The sequence below is a fragment of the Vanellus vanellus genome (assembly GCF_965231255.1).
Source record: "Vanellus vanellus genome assembly, chromosome: 17".
NCBI classification, from domain to species: Eukaryota; Metazoa; Chordata; class Aves; order Charadriiformes; family Charadriidae; genus Vanellus; species Vanellus vanellus.
Window position 1 is genome coordinate 3572525 of NC_138922.1, and position 21317 is coordinate 3593841.

The following is a 21317-nucleotide window of genomic DNA, read 5'->3' on the forward strand; positions in this document are numbered from 1 at the left end:
GTCCTGTGTCGCTCAACCCAGGACAGGGGCACAAGACGTTTGGAGGGGACACAGCGGGGACAGCTGACCCCACTGACCACAGGGATATCCCACAGCACTCGGCGCTGTGCTCAGTGTATAAAGCTGGTGTGAGAGACACTCGCTCACGGAGAAAAATGAAGCAAAAATAAAAGTTTATTCAGGATGAAAATAAACGAGTCAGCTGACTCGGGTGCATCTCAAAAAGAGCACATCTGCTTACAAAACTTCAGGAATTTCTGTCCTGTCCCCTTTTCCCATTGGTTAGGTACTTTAGGGCGCACATTCGTTCACGGCCGGTTAGCCCATCACAAACTCGACTCACATTTTCCTTCTGTTAAGGAGTTGTTATTTCTAAGTTACGTAGCCCCTCTGGTGTCGTCGACACACAAAATGGCTGAAGCAGAACAATCCCCGAGTTCATCTCTCACACCGGGGAAGAAGAAGGAAGGGGGTGGACATTCGGAGCGATGGCGTTTGCCTTCCCAAGTCCCCCTTCCGCGGGATGTCCCCCGCTCTCCTGGGGATGGCCCAACGCCCGCCTGCCCACAGCAAGCAGGGAAGGAGCTCCTTGTTTGGCTTTTACTCCACCTCTTAACGCTGTCTTTATACCTGAACCCACGAGTTTTCCCTCACTCTTCTGACTCTCCCCCACCCCACGGGGGGCAGCGAGGAGCGGCGGGGGCTTGAACCCCCCCAGGGCCGTGCCCTCACCCGCCAGCATCCGGCGGGAACGGCGCCGGGCGAGGGGGCGAAGGGCGGCGGCAGCCGCGACTCCGCTGGGCCCGGCCTCCCCTCCTTCCCTCACCGCCCGCCCGGCCCGGCCCTTCGCCGGTGCCCGCCTCCCCTTCCCGCCTGGGAGGACCACCTCCGCCGGCCCCCAGGGCGGGCGCTGCGGCCGCCGCTGCCCAGCCGGGTCCGTTCTCGGGCCCGTTCCCGCCCCGGCCCGGCCCCGCCGCCTCAGGCCCGTTCCCGCCCCGACACCGCCCCCCGCCGGCCGGGGCGCGCGGAGCGGCCGTTGCGCAGGCGCCGTTGCCATCGCAGCGCGTGCCCAGCACGGGGCGGGGAGGGGGAGCCATGGCGGCGGCGGTGGTGGGTGAGCTGGAGCTGCGGGCGGCCATCGGCTTCAACGGTAGTGTGGGGCAGCGTGAGGCACGGCTGGGGCGGGGGCGGGGGGCAGCTGAGGGGGTGCGGGGCACCAGAGAGGGCAGTTGAAGGGGTGTAGAGCGCCGTTGGGGCAACTGAGGGGGAGTGGAGCACCGTAGGGGTCAGCTGAGGGGGTGGGGTGCACCGGGGGGAGGCACCGTAGGGGGTGTGGGGCCCCATAGGGGCACATGAGGGGGTGGGCAACACTGTAGGGGGCAGCTGAGGGGGTGTTGGATACCATAGGGGGCAGCTGACGGGGTGTGGGGCACCAAAGAGGCAACTGAGGGGTTGTGGGGCACCATAGGGGGTAGCTGAGGGGGTGTGGGGCACCATAGGGGCAGCTGGAGAGGTATGGGGCACCCTGTGTGAGGGTTGGAGTGGGGTGTGAGACTCAGTGGGGGCAGCCGTGGGGCACGGCTTGCCAGCGGACAGGTCGAGGGGAGGGCAGGACACGATGGGGGGCAGGTGTGGGGCAGCCGTGGGTCTCAGCTGGGGCCGCGGTGCTGTGGGGTGAGCCTGGACAGCGGGTGCGGGTGACCCCTCCTGCCCCCCTCACCGCCATCTCCTGGTGCTCCCCGTGCCCGGCATTCCCAGAGACAGATGCAAAGTTAAGAACAGGAAAAGTTTGATGGAATTGCAGGATTTTTATTTTTTCTAATGACTAGAGTGAGAATTTTTATTTGTAAATAAAACCAACTCAGGTTGCACAAAATACTGTCATAAACACTCTTGTGACCTGGGGATGGGGGTGAGGCACCGGGGCTTCTTCAGCCGACTGCCTTTTTGGGAAATGTGTGGCTCTGTAGCTCTTTTGAGGCAGGTTGTGGCAACGTGGGCTGGTGATGTGGCTCCATAGTCAGCAGGTGCTCCTGAAGAAGCCTCTGTACCGAAGGGCTCAGAGCTCTGGGCCAGTTCAATCTCCTGGTTGCTGTTGGAAGCACAATGCGGTCTGGGACATGTCAAGGTGACCCTTGAGTTTTATAGGGGGCTGTTCTGCTGAACAGCTTTGGGAAGAACTGGAAAGCTCTCCGGCTTGCCCTCCTTGTGAGATAAACCTTGGGGAACAAGCGATTTCCCCTCCGGGAGTGCCATAAGCTCGGAGTTGTTGGGGAGAGGTCAGCCTGCTGTTGGGACCTTCAGGCGGAGGAAGGGAATTTGCCTGCAGCCCCCAGAACCGTTAACAGCCAGCAGATCTTTCACTCCTTTCTCTTGCAGGACATGTACTCTGTGGCCTCATCTGCCACCCCAATAAGGAGCACATTCTCTATCCCCTGGGCTGTACCATAGTAATTCAGGAGCTGGAGAGTAAGAAACAGACCTTCTTGCGTGGCCACACGGATAACATCTCCTGCGTCATGGTCTCCAGGGATGGGGTGTACGTTGCCTCTGGACAAGTCACTTTCATGGGCTTCAAGGTGGATAATGCTCTAATTTTAACCGTGTAATATTGAAATTGGAGTTTGGTAGCCAGCGATGGGCACGCCTTTTGTTTATTTTTTTTTCTTTTGTTGGAAAACAGATGCCTACAGTGGGAGGACGTTGCAGAGAATGGGAAATTGTGGCTACTCCGTGGCTGGATGTGCCCTTGTGTTTTTGTAAAGGATTAAGCAGTCTCCCTAGGACTGAGTTAACTAGATTGAGGGATTTCTTAGTTCCCGTCCTTTTTATCCAAAGTGGTGTGGGCATGTGGCAGCCTCAATCTCATTAGACATTAATTAATAAATTGTGTTATATTTAAAGTGAGACCTGAGTTCCAGAGCTGCTTAGGACTTTCAAAAGCCCTTGACAGGTACCTACCTGCATTTTTAGACCTGTGAAGATTTTTATGGCTTCATTTTTGCCTGTCTGAAAAGACCTTGAGACACCTGGAAGGAATCAAGTATTAGCGTTTTCACTATTTTAGAATCTAAGTCAAATACCCAGTGTCTCAGGGTAAATTTTGATTCTGAAATGAAGTGGAGCCGGTCAAACGGTAAGCTGGAATAATGCTTCTTACAGCACCTAATCTGAAGCACGTTCATGTCAGCAGAGCCCTGGGGTGGATGGAAGCTAACCTTAAGCTGGGCTGCTTCTAAGAACTTTCCTGCCGGAGAAAGTTGTTATATCTAATCCTGCTTGGTGTGTCTGATGCTCTGGCTTTGACGCCTTCTGCTTTGCACCTCAGGCGGACATCATTCTGTGGGACTTCCAGAAGAAGGAGTTACTTGCTCGGCTGTCGCAGCATAAGGGGAATATCGAAGACCTGGCGTTTTCTCCCAACAGCCGTTACCTCGTGTCGCTGGGAGGCCAAGATGACAACAGGTAACGCTTTTTGCTTCTTGGCCCAAGATTCCTGACAAGTTGTAGGACATGGAAGAATGCCCTTAGGGAGCAGTTGCTCCTCCCTCTCCTGTCAGTCTGACTCTCTCCCCTGTTGATGTCTCTCTTCAGTGACCCAGCTCTGTCCCCTGGGCAGCCGGGTGGGCACCGTGGGCAGAGCGCAGGGCACGGGGAACCAGCTGAGGGAGAAGACGAGGGGAGCAGCTTATTCTTCAGCTGGTGTCATCGCCCAGAAACCTTATGGAGCCTGCACAGTTACCTGGCTTAGTGCCCTGCCCTGAAGAAGTTTAAATTTCACTGAGGGCTTGTTTTGACACACAGACAAGTAAGAGTGGAAAAATAAGTTATTTTAAATCATATTCTAGGAGTGGCCTAAGATATGATCGAGTCTTGCTCAGCAGAAGGAATCTGGCAAATACACATACCCTTGCTTCGGGAGCAGGGGATGTAAACTGCAGTTCCATACAGCTGTGATAAGGTTTTTCTTGGGTAAAATCTCTACAAAGTTACTTTTATTGCGTATGCTGGTGGAAACAGACTGCAGGGAAATAGGTTTTATCTTGTTTTTGTTTTTTTTTTAGTAATTTATTTTTAAATAATGTCAAAACCCAAAGCTATTTAAAGCCCCTCCTTCTCCTGCAGCGTGGTTGTGTGGGATGTTGCAAAGAGAGAGGGTGTCTGCGGGAGCCCTGCCTCTCCACGCAGCGCGGGGAATGCGACCGTCGTGGTGTGCTCCAGCTGCAGAGACGAGATGTTTGTTACTGCTGGAAAGTAAGGTTTTATTTCCATGAAAGAAATGAGGGCAAGAACCCGCGGACTTATTTTCTTTTACAAAGAGCCTTTCCTTAAATACAAGGAAACTTAAGTAACTGCGTGCCTGTGTTTTTTCTTTTTTGCTAGGAATGGACTGAGGAATATCCGTCAGCTTGTCCCTTTAAGGCATTTCTGCTTGTCCTACACATAACAATGTTTTCAAAGCAGCATGCAGGGACCCTCATGTGTCACTTCTGTTCCCGATAGCAGGATTTTGTACTCAGCATTCCCCATGCAGTATTTAAAATACTTAGTTGCCAGTGTTTACACAAGAAAAGCAGTCAATGAGTGGCTCTGAACAATGGTTAATTAATGTAGAAACAATGATATCTTGCAGGTCGTTGGATCATCTCCTGTCCTCCCCAGTTGTGATGTACAGTTGGTCACTGGCTTGTAACAAAAGTTTGTACAAAAAGTCACATTTGGATTTGAGACAGCCCCCGTATGTGTAGCCTGACATTTAAACGTGTTGAGGACCTGCACTTCCCTTTAAATCAGGGAAGGCTTTGGGTGTTCTTGGCTGCAGTTGCACTTACGAGTGCTGATCTTGGCAATTTTAGCATGTTGTTAAATGTAAGGGCGACTGTGTGTAAAGATTTTTGTATTGGCTCCTATGATGTCAATTAAATTATGCTAGAAAACAGTTGAAAGTGTCCCATACCGTTCATTTCCTATTCTAGGGAGCAGGATTTCCACAGAGCACATCTCTTTAGGAAATGAAGTGTCAAGGTTGTTACATACTCCTCTGTAATCCTCGTGTATGTTTTTGCTGAACCTTAAAAGATTTTCGATTTACCTGGAAGAAGTTACCGTAAGAGACAGCAGCAAAGACAGAGCCTGACTTCTGGCCTCTCTGATATTGTTCTTTTTCCTCCTTATTAAAATTTCAGAATAATGTAGCCTTGTAAAAGCTTTTTAATTTACCTAGTAGTGAAAGAAGTTGGATATTTCTGCATATATGGATTTGATCCCACTATATTCTTTCTTATAGTGGAACCCTTCGAGTATGGGAACTGGATCTAGCAAATAAGAAAATCCGACCGACTGAATGCCATATGGGGAAAGTGAAAAGAGAGATGACGTGCGTTCAGGTAAGTTTCAGCCCAAATGATTTGGCTGAACTAAGAAACTCTCTACAGACTAGAGAAAAACACTAGCTTTTATAGTAATGCTGGAAATGCCAATTACAACTGCACGATGGCAGTGAAGTTACTAAGTGTTGGCTCCTGGCAGATGGTCTCGCACAGTTTCTTTATCCTGAGAAAGAGTGTTTTGAATGCTCCTAAAGAGCAGCAGCGTGTATTTTAGTCACAGGCTCTAGCACCCAGAAGATCCCACTTGTGCTTCCAAATATTATCTAGCTTTGGTTAGAAATTGCCTTGCGTTGCACTCAAATAAAGGTCTTTGAGTGTGAGGGATGAAAGCGTTGGCTGAAACTTTGGCAATCCACTGAAATGAAGCTATTTATGCAGCCCAGTGCCAGGCTTGGGACAAACTTCTCGCTGCCTGGACCATGATCTCTTTTTTTTTTTTTTTTTTTTATGCTTTGCTCTAGATGGCAGATGATGATAGTGATTTTTATGTTGGCACGTCAAGCGGTGATATCCTGCAAGTGAATACAAATAACAAGGTGATGACTAAATATGGGCCCCAGAAGAAGAAGTTTAGCTTGGTGAGTCGCAGCTCTGTGACATGAATTTTTTCCTTATCCTCCTCTTTGTTAGTAACTGAGAGTAGGGCAACCTCCAGGAGAACCGTTACGAAGTTGATTCACAGAGTAACCCTTTTTCTGTGCTCTTAGTTCTTTGTGTCTCGGTCTTGATCCCAAAGTCTGAGACCATTAGCCCGGTTTCATTTGGCTCATAATTTGGGGTTTACCTGAATCTCATGTATCGTCCCACAAACTCTCTTTTATAATAAATCTGGAAAAAGTCATAAAAAGTGGAAAACAATTGTTTTGTTGAGAGGCTTTCCCACGCTTACTGCTATATGGTCCTATATTCAGATTGGAAAGATTTGTTAAATTACCTGGGCTGAAATTTTCCAAGACAGCTCTTTGCCACAGGAAGACTACTTTGGAAAAACTTCAAAACACTACAGCTATTTTTAAGGCACCCCCCCCCCCCGACTTTTGTGTTTGTTCCCCGTACCATTCCTCCCCTTTCCTTTCAGGAGGTTGTCTTTTTGAAGGTCTGATTCTGCCACTGATGAGGCAGCGTTCTTACTGACAACAGATAGTCTAGATAATAGAATTAGAGAGTTTATTAGAATGCATGTAGTTGGTAGGGAGAAGAGAAGATCCAGAAGTGGATCTTGTCACAGGTGCCAGCCAGCCTTGTGGGTGAGACCTGAGCTGGTAGGCATTAATCTGACTTAAACTTTGTTTTTAGTGTTGCATAATGGCAGCTCCTTAAGATATACCACTGGTTGTTTTGGGAGAAGGGAGGGAAAAGGAGACATTCGCCTTGGATGGAAATAACAAGTAGTCCTTCCAATCTCCTCATTTACCCTGTTGCTTTAACCAGACATTTCTGTTGTTCACAGACAGGCTTTTCAGTCAGACGAGTGCACAACCCTATCAGCCCTTTTCCTCTTGCTTTCTTCCTCTTCTCCCTTCCCTCGCCAGTGCAGTTTCCGTATGCCCGAAATGGGAAATTCAGCAGGGCAAACCTGTATTGTGGCAGTCTGTGAGAAGGTGCTGGTACGTTTTATCTCCAGCTACTGTCAGATCCACTTTCATACTTTCCAGTTCTCCCTTCCTAGCTCCGTTCTGTGATTCCCTTTCCGCCCACCCATTGCACGTCTCTGCGTACAAATAACACCTTGTCACTAGACTGTCAACAAGCCCTCGCTGAACGCACATAGGATCTAATGTTTTATGACAGAAATTTCCACTTGTGGCATAGGCTTCAATGCCAAAATAGGTATTTTGCAGATGTTTTTTTCAAGTCAAAACCACAGCATTTATCAAACCAGAAGTATTTGCATCCTTGTTTCTACACAATTCAATACATCATATTGCTAACCTGAGGAGAAGTGTTGATTTGTTTTCTTCCCCGCCCCCGCCGAGCTCTGTGTATTTCACAAGGCATCTTTTGTATCTTTCTTGAAAATGTACCCTGTGTTAGTACTTGTAACAAAAATTCTCCCCTCTCTATCCCCACAACCCAAAGCTGCCATGTTTTTTGTGTCAGAAGCAAGAGCCGTGCTGGTTCAAGGTAGGCAGGACTGCTCCGAAGCATGGCTTTTGGGACACGTGCTGCCTTTCCTCACCAGGCATTTCCCCCGCTCCGCGGCAGGGAGGTTGGTCATACAGCCTCCAGCTATGGAACTGTCCCGGCCTCTCTCCCTGTGGAACCGTTTTCGTCACTTGGTTGCAGTTCTCTCTGAAAAGATGCAGATTCGTGAGTGAACGTTATCCTGTGTCTCTGAAACCCGTGTTCACCCGTCACACCGGGGAATTATGAGCCAGTGGCGTGCTGTGAAACTCTAAACCTGGAATCCAGAGCCACCCCACAACGAGCATATCTTTAAAGAAAGAGTTTATAGATACTGCCTGGGTGAGGAGATGTTGTTTGTTGAAAATCAGTTTGGTCAACCTTAACTGAACTTTGCCTTTAGAAGTATAAGAATGTGTTTATTATATAGACACGATCTGAAGATTTCTTTGTTTCTGTTTTGAAGAGGAGTGGCAAATAGCTCGCTGGTATGATGAAGCCACTTGTTTTCCATCTACAGGGAATAAAGTTTAAGTGCATTTTTATAACATCTCTAAATACTGGAATAACCAGCAAAATTAATTTTTATCTCCATCGCAGGCTCGAGGAGCTATAAGGCACCCGTTCAGGTGCATGATTGCAAATGCATTTTCAGAAATAGATGGAGTGATTTGCATTTAAAAAAATATCTTTAAAGGAGGTGCACTGGAAGAGTTCATAGAGCGCTCAAGAGCTTTGCAAGAGATCAGAATGGGACAAAGAGCAAGTATCCCTGCAGGGAAGGGAATGGGCAGGCTGGATTTTTACTGGTATTTTCATTTCTAATCATACTTCAAAGCCGTGGTTTCTTTTTTGTAAGAAGTAAATAATGAATGGTGCTATTTTTAACCTCCTCCATTAGGCTCTGCATTTCACCTACAAGAGGACTGGCAGTATATAAAATAGAGCATTCATCGCATCGTTAACATGAACTGCTTGACTCCACTAATGACAACTGCAGCTTCTAAAGCTATCTGTTTACTCCTGGTGATTCAAAAAAGAGGCTGGACAAGAAAAAGAAGCACAATTGTCAGGTTAAGGTTGAAATCAAACTCTGATGATTTGGAGAGCCTGGCAATGAATCCTGGCCACTTTAAGGGTTTTTTTTTTTTCTGTCTTAATAATACCTGCATCCCTCTCAAATTGAAGAACCGAAGAGAGTACTGCAGAAAAAATCAAAGCAGTCTCGGCAGTGCTGCAAAAACTTGAATTTATTAGCAAGTAGCAGGGAGCTGTAATCAGATAAACTATGTAGTCGTAGGTTTGATTTCTAAGGCCGCCAGCTGCCCTAATGCTAACCCCAAAGGGCTTTGGAGGTGGAAGTCTTTTACAGGAAAAAACTGCAAAATAGCAGATCAAAAGACAGTTGATGGGCCTGTGATAACAAGGGACTCACAAAATGCTGCCAACATCTCATAGGAGATTTTTAAAAACGTTGTTCAGAAACAGTTCTGCTTGTGGATCGTATTTCTAATTAAAAGGAATGCCTTTGTTCTCATGCTTTTGCAAAGAATATTTGCATGAACCCTGGCTTCCTGCCTGGTAGTGTTGTGATAGTGTGGCATAAAATCCTCTCTGGAGGTTGTGTTTTTCCCAGTGATCGGTCCTGATATTACAGGAGGCTGTGGATGTGCTGCTGGTGGAGACAGACTAATGCAGAAATCCAGTACGAATAAATTCCAAATCAGGAATTTTAGTTTTTTTTAATATATTTTTTTCTGCAATCTAGTTATTTGCTCCTGAAGTTAAGTAATCCTTAGCTGGTGCATAGGTAGGTGCAAAGCTGTCTGGGATGCCAGCACTGGAGTGTGCAGTTATGTATATGGTGATTGTTACTTTTTTTCTTCAAAAAGTATAAGCAAGACTTTAAAAACAACCAATTGCTTCTATGTGGTCAGATAATTGAACCGAAGTAATTTTTCTGAATTTATCAGACCTCGTCTGTGGCTCTTGCAACATCCTTTCCAGGTTCAAATAGCTCAAACATCCATTTTGGTTTCTCCTCTTTCTTCACTTCTTCTCTCTCCTTCCTTAGAGCTTCAGTCCTTTCCATGCAGAAAATCGAAGCTTTCTGGCTTTCATTCTTTTAAACACTCTGAAAGTGTTTAAAACTCCTGAAAATTTACTGGGCTTAGGCCAGATTAATGCTTGAAAAGAAGAGGAACACTGGGTGGTGTTGCTTAGATGTCAAACGTTATCATAAAGTGCTGACGCCTGTATTTGTTCAAAAACCACAGGGTGAGCACATCACAGTGATTTCTTCCTAAAGAATAAATGCAGAATTATTCTGATTTGCCTCTTGCTTATTTGGGAGTTCACTTCTTCATGCTTTCACAGCACTAAATGCTAGATGTGAGGCCTTTTTTTTTTCCAGAAGGAGCTCCGCCAAACAGCAAATGTTGTCACATAATGACTGTATGAGCTCGGGCTTAAAGGAGAAAAGAATTTTCATGTTGTGAAACTGCCGGTACTATCACAACAGTTAGCAATACCACGTGTAAACCTCGGTCGTGGCAAATGTTGCTGGAGTCTATGTTGGAGTTCTCAAGCTCAGCAGACAGGTCATGGGGAACCTGGAGCTGCTCCCAGCTGGCCCGTTGGATTTGGGACAACGGACGGCCATGAGTTTCTGCCCTCGTGGTGAGAGTGGAAGTGCCTCTTGTACACGCTTCCTTCGGGGCAGAGCTTAGCTTTCAGTCCAAGGTTTGATGGCGTAAAGCCTCCTTTATTCCCTGTTGTTTTTTTTTTTTCTTTCCATTTCACTCATGCGTGTGTTCCCCCAAGCTAGTAGGGATATTTTTTCTGAGCAAAAATATGAAGATTTAACCCTACAGTAGTAGTTTTGCCCCTCTTGCATCCTATTTTGGGGTTTTTAAGAGAGTACTATTACTTCACAGGTAGGAGAACTGAAACAGGGACTGACTTTTCTATATTTGAAATTTTGTGGCAAGGCTGAGGACCGGTTTTGTTATTTTGCTGGCTTTGTTTGGGTTTTTTTTACTATAGTCTAATATCTGTCCACCAGAAAACAGAATCCCAGACTGGTGAGGGTCGGAAGGGCCCTCTGGAGCTCCCCCAGTCCCACCCCCCGCCAGAGCAGGGGCACCTCCAGCAGTGGCACAGGACACGTCCAGGCGGGTTTGGAATGGCTCCAGAGTGGGAGACTCCCCCCCTCTCTGGGCAGCTGTGCCAGTGCTCTGCCGCCCCCACAGGAAAGAACTCCCCTCAATTTCACTCATGAGTGTGTTCCCCCAAGCTAGTAGGGATATTTTTCTGAGTAAAAATATGAAGATTTAACCCTACAGTAGTAGTCCTGCCCCTCTTGCAGCCTATTTTGGGTTTTTTAAGAGAGTACTTCACAGGCAGGAGAACTGAAGAAGGGACTGACTTTTCTATACTTGAAATTTTGTGGCAAGGCCAAGGGCTGGTTTTGTTTGGTTTGTTTGTTTATACTGTAGTCTGATTTATCCACCAAAAACCATTACTTCTTTTTCTAATGGCTGACCTCCTGTTGATCTACTCTTCTTAGTAAATAGCGAAAACCCATGTTGATGATGGGCTGAGCAGTTTCCAAAGCTTTTGTGTGCCAAATGTGTTTCATCACTAATAGGTGGGAGATGGGATCCCATCTTCGAGATGGGGAGAGAGGCCTGGGACACAGAGGATCTGTCCTGGAAGGAGCTGTAGGAAAGGCCGCTTAGGCTGAGTTTTATCCCCCGTTGTTTTCCTGTCTGATAGATGAAGAACCAGTGGAAGGAAAAGCAGAGGCACTAATGCAAAGTGTGTGTATTGCTTGCTGGAATGAGGTAAGGCTCATATGTGATCCCAGCTGCTCTGAAGGATCCCTGATGATGTTTGCTTGCTCCTTCAAGACTCCCACCGTAGTAGTTCATGTACCCCTGTAATTAATAACTCTTTTCTCCCTTCTCCCTCTAGAGTGTCACTCTTTAGCCTAGGTCAGTCAGAGTACTGATAAAGCCCTATTTAAGTGACATAAGCACCGCTATCGGGAGCATGGTAGAGACTCCGTGGTGCTGTTCCGCACGACTGCAGCAATAGAGAGACTCTGCTTCCATCCAATTGTGTTTTCATCCTGTTTTCTCCTAGGGAGTCACAGCTTTGCTTTTGCTGAAGACAGGAGACTTAATAGTCGGCACCGGAGGAGGGGTTGTAGCTCTCTGTAAAGGCTCAAGCTACAGAGTAATGAAGTGAGTTTGTAGATGGGAGAATCAGGAGGGTAGAGGTGACATTTCCCCCGAAGAGTCCCAGTATAAGAACCAATCATTTCTACCTAAAGGCCTAATCCAAATAAATCTCAGTTTTTCAGTCCTGCTGACAAAATAGACAGTGTGGTTCCAGCGTAACGAAGCTGAGGCAGACTGAAAATTACTGCGTGCATTTGCACAGAAGTGAATTGCCCTGTGCATCATTCATTTTAAATGACCGTTGTTTCCTTTTAGGCATTAGGAGTCAGATCCTAAATTGACGCAAAGTGAGACAGGTCTGGGGAAGTCAGAAAAATTATGCTTATTTACGGCAGCTGAGAACGAGTAGTACTGGCCATCTAAAAAAAGGTTTGTTGTAGGACAGGGGATTGCAAAGGAGGGCTCTGCTAATTTTATAGGCACATGTCTGAAAGCTCTGGAGTACGTGCAAGGCTTTTTTCTGCATACAAACCAGAAAGCTGCAGGCGTCATTTCCCCATATGCTATTTGAAAATCGGGCTCACAGCCATTCATTTGGCCTTGTTTGAGTAGCCAACGTGCGCGTACAGTTCTGCAAGCTTAGCTTTGTACAATTGAAACTACTCCCAGAAGATCTAAACTGTCGGGAAATATTCTCGAGTACGGGATATTTAAGTGCACTTGAGCAAGAATATCAACAAAGATGCTGTTACCTTAGGCCCTGGTCCAGAAAACAAAGTCTGCAAAGCAGTGCCTCTGCAAGCCCTGGCAGAGTAGCAGGTGGGCCAGGCAGGATCATATGAAGTATTAACGTGTGGCTGGGAATGAAATGTTTGTCCTGACCACATTCTTGCATATTGATATCACAGCCTCGTATGGAGCTTTTTGGGGAAGCGGGGAAAGTCAAGACTCTGTAAAGTCAGGGGAAAAGGGAAGCTGAAAAATAAGTACCTCGAGGTCAACCTCAGGCCAAAAGTCTGCTTTCTCTTAACAGGCAAATTCAAGTTCAAGGTGGTGTCACTTCCCTGACATGCAGAGGTGAGGGTCACCAGTTCTTTGTAGGGACAAACGAGTGCCAGATTTATCGAATCAACTACACTGCGTTTGAAGAGGAGCTGATCGCTGCCTGTCATACCGAAGCCATCCACGACATCGTTTTTCCTTTGTGAGTATAACTGGCTGGGCTGCTTTTTGCTGCCAAAGAAGTGCGAGTAAACGGCAAGTAAGGTCAGGATACCTTTTAAACACCTTTTAACCAACAGGAACCCAAAGCCTCTAACATCCTTACAGCCTGATTTATACCCTGACCTACCGGTGAAAGGCAAGGGTGATGGTGAGCAGCTGCTTGAATGCAGAAGGCAGCAGTCCGGTTTGAGAATTGAAAAAACATCGCTTTACAGAAAGAATTGTCAATAAAAGGACCAGAATTAATTGTTTGGGTAATGGCAGCAATGGCAACCTCGGGTTGGTGCTAGGAGACTCGGGGCTCTTAGTCTGCCAGCAGCGTGACTCCTGAAAGGCTGCTTTTGGGTACCCTCTTGCAGCTACAGCTTGTAGAGGTGTCTGTTTTTCTACCCACCTGTAACAACCGCTGAAAACTGACTGTTCAAAGGGACTTTTTGAGTCTCTCAGCCTCACTTAGGATTTCATGTTTGACAGTATGGCATGTTATATTAAATTCTAGGCTTGTGATGAGAGATGTTGAGTACAGACAGCAAACGTTCCCTTTTCCTGTATAGTAGGATCGTGACACTTAATTTAAAAAATCCCAACAAACTCACAATGGATCGGTTGTTTCCTCTCCAAATAGAGAATGGGAGTTTGATCCCAATGAAAGTTTTTATTTTTGGCATGTGGTTATCGCATGGCTTCTTGGCACGGCACAAAGGATCAGATCTTACCAGGGTGCAGCAAAGTGCACCATGCAAGAAGCCCTCCTCCCTGCTTGTCGCCAGCCTGAAAAACCCACATCCTTCTAATTTAAGGAGAAAATCATTTGGCACTTTAGGGTAATCTGATGCTAATATACCCGAGTGACGCATCTGCATTACAGAGGTATTTGGCTGAGCTGCATTTAGGGATGATCGTAAGGGCTACAGGACTACATCCTTGCGTATATGTTTAACCTTTTTATCTGTTAACTGCTTTTGAACAGAGCGTATCACTCGTTGGGAAGTACAGGCATAATTTCCGTGTTCTGGCTTATTTCAGAATACTTCGGTTGCTGATGTTATCCTGCTTTCTAAAGCGCCCGTGCGAGCTGGGCTTGAAAGGGGCCACACTTTTGTTGCACCAGTTTTCTCTGTCCTGGTTCATCTTTCTGGGCATTGATGGTGATGTTGAACAAAAGCTCGTGGTACCTTTCTAGATTTCACTTTCTGTCATATCCCTAGGATGTATGGTTTAGAGCTTATTTCAAAGCGTTCAGTCCCATAGCTTTTGAAATGCTGCGGGTCTTTTTTTTATTCAAACATGTCTAACAAGTATATTATGAACAGGCTTTTGCCATCGTTTCTACTGCCTTCAGCGATGTTGAATAGGAATCATCCAGTAAGCAAGATAAAAAATGACATCTTTACAATATGCGGCTGCTGTTAGTCCCTAATGTGAAATCTGGGCAGTCAGCACCTCTACACCCACTTTTGTGTCTACTATACACAACATGTGAGGTTGTTTAGAGATTGCACATGGGAAATAAATGTCACAACTTCACCTGAAGTAGAAAGAATTCTTTCGGTTTCACTGTAGTTTAACTGTTTCTTAAAATGAATCTTTGACTGGAAAGCAAACCAGGGGAATTTTATGTGAGAAAGGTGATCCTACAGAAAAAGGCCTTTCTCTTAACCATGGTAATCCCTGTTGGGAAGATGACAGTTGCAGGTTAGGAACAGTTGAGCTTTGAAGGACGATTTAAGATCTGAGAAAGAAAGAAGCGTTTTCTGTATGCCCCTCCTCCTGATCTCTCCTCTCTGAATTCTCCAGTGGCTCTTCCAAAGTGTTCGCTACCTGCTCCAAAAATGATATTCGAGTGTGGCACACCCCAGCAAACAGGGAGCTGCTGCGCATCACAGTCCCCAACTTGACCTGCTATGCCATAGAGATTATGAGGGATGGTGGGAGCATCATTTCGGGTAAGGATCAGTCTAGACCCACCATAGAGTCCAGTCTTTTAAGTGTTGCCAAATTGAATAAACATTAGTATGTTAGAAGGAAGAGAGGTTTAAATCGGGAATGGGTTTAAATTCAGTTCATTGCTTGACCCAAAGGCCTCTGTTCTTGCAGCCGGTCTGATGAACTTTGCTCACAGCCCCCAGTATCCTGGTGCTGTAGTGGCAGTGCCTATGGAAGGCACCAAAGACCCTGCTTGGGCTCTGAAGTCCAGCAATTCAGAACTCAGTTCAGTCTTCTTCAAAAGACTGAATTCTAAACTATTAACCTTGTTGTATGCAACAAATTAACCTGTGATGTACGTAGACCACCTTTTGCGTAAACCCTGCTATCCATTGCCGTGTGCTTACACGGGAACTGCTGCAGTCCTCGAGCAGCAGTGCAGTCCCCCCGTTGTTACCAAACCAGTTTGCCCATAGCCAGAACCAAAAAGAAGGAATTAAATTTCAATAGTTTCTTAGGGGCTATAGCTCTACGTCTACAGTACAGTTGGTTTGATGTGCATACTGGTGATCTGACAGGGTGGGTCTTACAAAGGAACTTATTAAAAAAAAAAACGGGTTCATTTGGAAAGGAGAGAGAGACAAGACTATGAGGAAAGTCTGTGCGCCTGGGTAATCTGTTTCTTTTTATTCACCAGCTTGGAATGACGGGAAAATCCGCGCCTTCACACCAGAGACCGGCCGGCTGATGTATATAATTAACCATGCCCATAGCTTGGGAGTGATGGCAATTGCTGCTACAAGTGACTCGAAACGGATTGTTAGTGGAGGAGGTGAAGGGCAGGTAATTTTTGCTTAAAAACCTGGAGCAGCTTGTGGTCTCATCACAGCGCCTGCGAATTGTCTGTAACTGCTTAGTCAGAAAGTGAGCTATTCTTAGCTTTCACTGGAGCAAAGGATGGAGTTCAAAAAAATGAGCTTTTGATAGATGCAAATCTCTTGCTCTCCGAGAGCATAATGTAAAACAATGCCCTGATTTCTTCTGGCGTGGCAGCCCTGGAAATCCTTCTGATGGAGAATACACTCTTAATCTTTTTTGTTCATTTGTCTCTCCCCTATATTTGGCTTATCTGCATCAGTCATTGTTTGCAGGCCACCGTCTAACTGTGCTCTAGCACAGATTTTCTTTCTGTCATTGCTTTGAAAGTCTTAGTCCTGTCCAAATTGACATGTGTGAATTCATTTAATAGCATGAAGTTCACTTGATAACACTATAGTGTTTATGGGGTAACTTCCTAATTTTATGAGATGGTACTATCTGGTTTAGGTGACGGTGTCAGTAAAAGACTCTAATAATCACTCCGTTTCTAATACAATTACGGAAACATTCCAGTAAAAATAATAATAAAAATCAGAAAATAAGTTACAGGCATCATGCCTGTGCAGTTCAACAGTGGTTTTTTCTGGCAATAGCAAACAATCACCATGTACTTTGGTTATTCCATGCACTTGGTATAGTTGTGGCTCTTTTCAATCTGTAAAAGCGATACTCCTAATGTTTAAATAATTTAAATATGGGGGTTTGTCTACATTAAAAAGAAATAATTAGAAATAATCATGTTCAGTTTCTTGCCTTGCTTCGGACTTCCTCTCTGCAGCCTGGCAAGCACTCAGAACCAGACATTTAATCGTGCGTGGATTCCTGGCTGTGACTTAACTGCTCTGTGCTTTGTTTGTGTACCCTGATCTCAAGTGTTCAGTGTGCCGTGCTGCAGAGTGCACGGGAAGTCTTGAAGAGTGAGGAATTGAACTTGGGTCTTCCAAATCTCAGGCTAATGCCCTAATCATTGAACCATCTTTCTGAATCATTCTGCACCGCAGCTCTCCCGTAGAGCAGTTACGGCAGCACTGCCTTGTCTCACTGCATAGAGACATCAGAGACAATGAGCAACTTCAACTCTTCCCTAATAAAAGAACAGTTAAGTGCCTTGCATGATTAGCGCTCGAGGATGCAGAAGGCAGAGGACCTAGATTCTGTATCAGCACACGCAGAATGGCACAGGCTCTGGTTAGTTGATCTCTGAATCAAAAAAGACAGCTGAGACAGAATGAAAGCTAAAGGTTGGGTAAGTAGCAATGAGGACTGTAGGGGAGCGCTGGCAGTATTCATTTGGAACGCAACAAAGGTGTTCTGAAATGCTCATGGTTCCGTCAAAATCAGTCATCTGAAAGCTGTGACTTTCAGGGTTGCTTCAGGGATCTGGATGCTCCGCTCATTTAGCAAGCGGGAATTGGATATCCAGATGCCACAGGTAACTCAGCATCAGGCTTGAAAACGTGGAAGGTGGTCAGCTCTCTCTGCTTTTGATGTCAGTGTCTAAATTTCTAAATTTTCACGAGGATTTGACCTGAGTGGAATGTAAAAGCAAAAAGATACCATGAAGTTTGGCACTAGTGGGACAGTAAATGTAAGGTGTGAAGGATCGAGTCCTCAAAGCAGAAAGATTGTTGCTGTTGCTACCACTGGGAAGAGAGGTGCTTTCAGGCCCATGTTTCACATCAAAGATTTAAAGAGTTGGTTTCTGTTTCCTTACTGGCGTTATAGGTAGCACAAATAGCAGGTCCCTTTCTTATATTCCATTGCAGAAGCCTTGCTCTTTGCTCTTTAAAGCACTGCTGGAGATCTGTCATGGACTTGATGCTTTTTCCTGATTGAGAGAGGAGTAAACTGAAGCACGGGAGAGTGGGGACTTGGCAAAAACAAGGTGTGGGTTAATGGTCAGGAGTTCCTGAACCAAGGGGGTTATGCTCTCAAGGACTCAGTGCCGTTCTATGAGTCACCTGCAGGAATAACCCGCCGGAAAATAGAGACAGTCCGTTGAGATTCAGTTCCTGTATGTGTTATTAAAAAAAAAAAAAAAAAAAAAAAAAAAAAAAAGAGTTCAGGAAAACCGTAGGTGTCTTCCTGAGCTCAGTGAGGAGCAGGTGGTACAAAAGTGGATGTTTATTGTTGGTTTTCAGGTGAGGGTCTGGGAGATTGGTGAGAAGACTCAAAAACTGGTGGAAGTTCTGAAGGAGCACGTATGTGCTGTGTCCTGCATTAAGATTAAGAATAACGACCAAGAGTGTGTCACAACCAGCCTTGACAGAACGTGCATCGTCTGGGATATTGTGTAAGGAGACAGATAAGTGTTGCAAGTGCTAGTAATGTCTCTGTGGGGTCACCGCGCCCTCTTTGGGACCCCACATAGCGAGGAGGAGGGGAAAGAGAGCATTAGGAAATAAAAATTACTAGAAAGAACAATTAAGTCAGGGAATGAAGAACCTCCAATGCTAGAAACTTTTCAGAAAAGTTTTGACAAACATTTGTCTCCGGTTCTTTTCTTGTATTGGATCCTGCTTGGCCAAGGGAGTGGAGCGGGTGATTTCCTATGTCTCCAACTAGCTAATTTTTCCAGCGCTGTATGACTCTTGTCGAGCTATTGCAGATCTGCGGACTTTCTACACTGTGGTACGGAAACGTTTGCGTGGTGATTAACACCTAGAAAGCATTCTGGATTAAAAAATTTTATTTCATGGGACAGCAAATCAAAAGTCTTATGAGGCAGCTGCGACGGGGAACAGAAGTGATGACCCCAGTAGGCTTTCTGAAACCCTGAACTCAGACCAATACCTGAAGATAGCCAAGTAGAATGAGAGATCTGATGTGTAGCACAGGCAGAGATAGTTCAGGCAGTCAAAGTTCGTTTTTTGACCCTATTGCTCTGTCCTGTTTTGTGGGTGTTTTGCAGGCATTTCGTAAGAAAACAAATGTTTCTAGCCAACACATTGTTCAAGTGTGCGTGTTACCATCCTGAAGGGTACCAGGTAATCACCAGCGGGACAGACAGAAAGGTAAGCAAAACAGCAGGAATTCTGTTTGCCATAATTCCAAAACACCAAGTGTGGGGCTTGTTACATGATGAAACTCCTGTACCTCCGCAGAAGTTCATGTTACAGGGCAGGGCTGAAATCTGTGTGCTGTTCGTGCACAGCTGAGCTCTCCTCTCCGGTCTGCTCTCTAGATTGCCTACTGGGAAGTGTTTGACGGCTCCGCAATCAGGGAAGTGGAAGGCTCTGCATCGGGTACCATCAATGGGATGGACATCACATCAGATGGGGCGTACTTTGTCACAGGTGAGTGGGTGGATGCAACTAGAAAGAGTAGGTCATTTTAAGAGCCGGAAAAAGAAGGCAATGAACCAAGGATCTCAGTAAAGAAAGAAAAAAGAGGACAAAGGGAGAGGTTAGCTAAAGGGGAAAATAAAATGAATCACTGGAGAAAAATACTTAGAAAAAGGCTGTGGTTCAGACTTGGAAGATACGATGGTTCAGTCTTGCAAGATGTAATGTAAAGATGAAGACAAGGTTCAGACATCTGCAAGGGAAGAATGCAGGGTTTCACCTTGCCCTGCTCCTCGTGTAGTTTGGTGGTGTTCACTGTGCACTTGAAGGGTTTGTTGAGGTGCTCCAGCAGCCTGGCACTCTCGATTCGTTTGCGGGTGGGAATGACTCCAGGCTCCATTCAGCCTCAGGCTCGCATGTTCCTCACCACCATGTCTTCTCTTCTGGGAGCCTAGAACTAGCGGAGATGAGCCATGGGGCTGTATATAACAACTGTAGTTAAACCCCACGGATTTGATGTCGGCACCAGCTCTTTTAGACTAACCTCTTAAACAAACGTTGGTCAAGAGCCTTTCGAAGGCCATCCATATTACTGGTACTGATTGCTGGTCACAGCTCACTGTGGTCTGCTGGTGCAGGTGCTGAGCGCTCTACTGGACGCTGACTCTCTCCTTCAGTTGAGAAGTCATTTTTGCCATAATGCCCAAGACAAAGCGTCCCACTCTTCCTAAATCAAATGAATGCCTCAGTATTCCCCTGCCTGGGAACACAAAGCAGCAGAACTCTGTGTAATGGTTTGTTCTTCCCTTGTGCCCAATGCAGGTGGTGAAGACCATCTGGTGAAACTGTGGAACTATGACGAGGGTGCAGTGACTCATGTTGGAGTGGGCCACAGTGGCACCATCACCCGTCTCAAGATCTGCCCCGAGAAGCAGCACATTGTGAGTGTGAGCGCAGATGGTGCCATCCTGCTCTGGAAATACCCAGACTTGCACTAACGTCTGCTACTTCCTTGCCCAGTCCCAGCGACCCTTTTGTCTTGCCACTGAAGTTGTTTTTAAGCTTTTTTAAGTTGTTTCAAGTTTTTTAAGCTTTTAAGCTTTTTAAAATTTTTTTAGCTTAAGTACTATTAGAGGAGATACTACTTTTATTCTCTCTTATGCATTTACCAGATCCTTCAGTTAGCCTTTCCAGCAGTGAATAAATAGGTCTGATTTTTTTTTTTTTCAGGGGGGGTATGAATTTGTTATTTCTTTTAGATTAGTGTGAAAGGATTTGTCACTTGTGAAAATCATCTTGGTTGTTGTTGTAACACTTACATGTTGTTACTGCCACCTTTCCTGGTAGTCTCCTAGCGCAGTCTTACTTGTATGTCTGCTCATTTGTGGGTTCTCTCTCGTTTTCACGTGGCCTCTCTTTCTCTTCCCTACCCCCTTTTATCCCTTCCTTTAATGAATAACTCGTTGTGTAAATTCAGTCTTCTGTGTTCATTTTCATTTGTCTGGTCGTGATTAAGGAAAAAGCCCTGGGCTCCAACTCGGGCGTTTAACTGGGAGGCTCTTTTGAGTCAAGCTTTTAAATCGCTGTTCTCAAAGGAATACAAGGACGTCGCGGCTTCTTCGTTTGCGGTGTCCAATTTAAAACTCTCTGCAGGGGCCTGGTTTTCAAGAGTGAGAGCCCAGTCATTTCTAAAAATGCCTGTATGTTTCCAGCTAGGCACGCTCAGATTCCTGGTCCTTGGCCTAATTTTTCAAACAGGCTCCAAATTTGCATGAAATATGTATTTTGTCTGAGAATGGGGACCCGGTGTCGTATCTGCTATTAAAACCAACAGCTCTCAAGATGCTGTTTGTTTAAAGATCAGTGTAGGCAGCCAGGCTGTGAAATGATGCGAGTGCAGTAAATATTTCTTTTGCGGGCACTGAAGGCCTGTGAGAATTCTGTTATAAACTGAAATGGAAGCAAAATGTTGCATTCCTTAAAATATTAAGGCTTACAGGCGTTTTAGTTAACTGAGATGGTGATTTAAAGGCAGTGTCGGCTAGATACTGTCATACCCGTATTGATAGCATTAGCTGCTCTGGTAGGCAGTGGGGGATGACAATATAAAGGTATTGTTGGTTATTATTCTTTATATGCCACTAAAAATGTTTACTGCTCGTAGCACAATAAGGGAGGGTCCCTTTGGACTGGCTTGGAGGGTATCTGCGCACATAAGTTGTCCATCAAACGCTATGCAAGTCCAGTTCCTTCTGGTTGAAATATCTCTGCTCTTATTAATGGAGTCTTGAGCGAAGGAATTAAGT

General features: G+C 45.8%; 1 protein-coding gene across 1 annotated transcript; it reads left to right on the forward strand.

The window, feature by feature from the left end:
• Nucleotides 1–1095: 1095 nt before the first annotated feature.
• CFAP52 (cilia and flagella associated protein 52) lies at nt 1096–20024 on the forward strand (the record flags this gene model as incomplete). Its single annotated transcript, XM_082492326.1, has 14 exons — nt 1096–1150; nt 2380–2579; nt 3329–3465; nt 4126–4254; nt 5288–5387; nt 5852–5968; nt 11661–11761; nt 12732–12902; nt 14720–14868; nt 15546–15691; nt 17869–18020; nt 18639–18741; nt 18912–19023; nt 19834–20024. 14 exons carry the CDS (start codon nt 1096–1098, stop codon nt 20007–20009), a joined length of 1848 nt encoding a protein of 615 aa, XP_082348452.1. The 3' UTR covers nt 20010–20024.
• Nucleotides 20025–21317: the final 1293 nt, after the last annotated feature.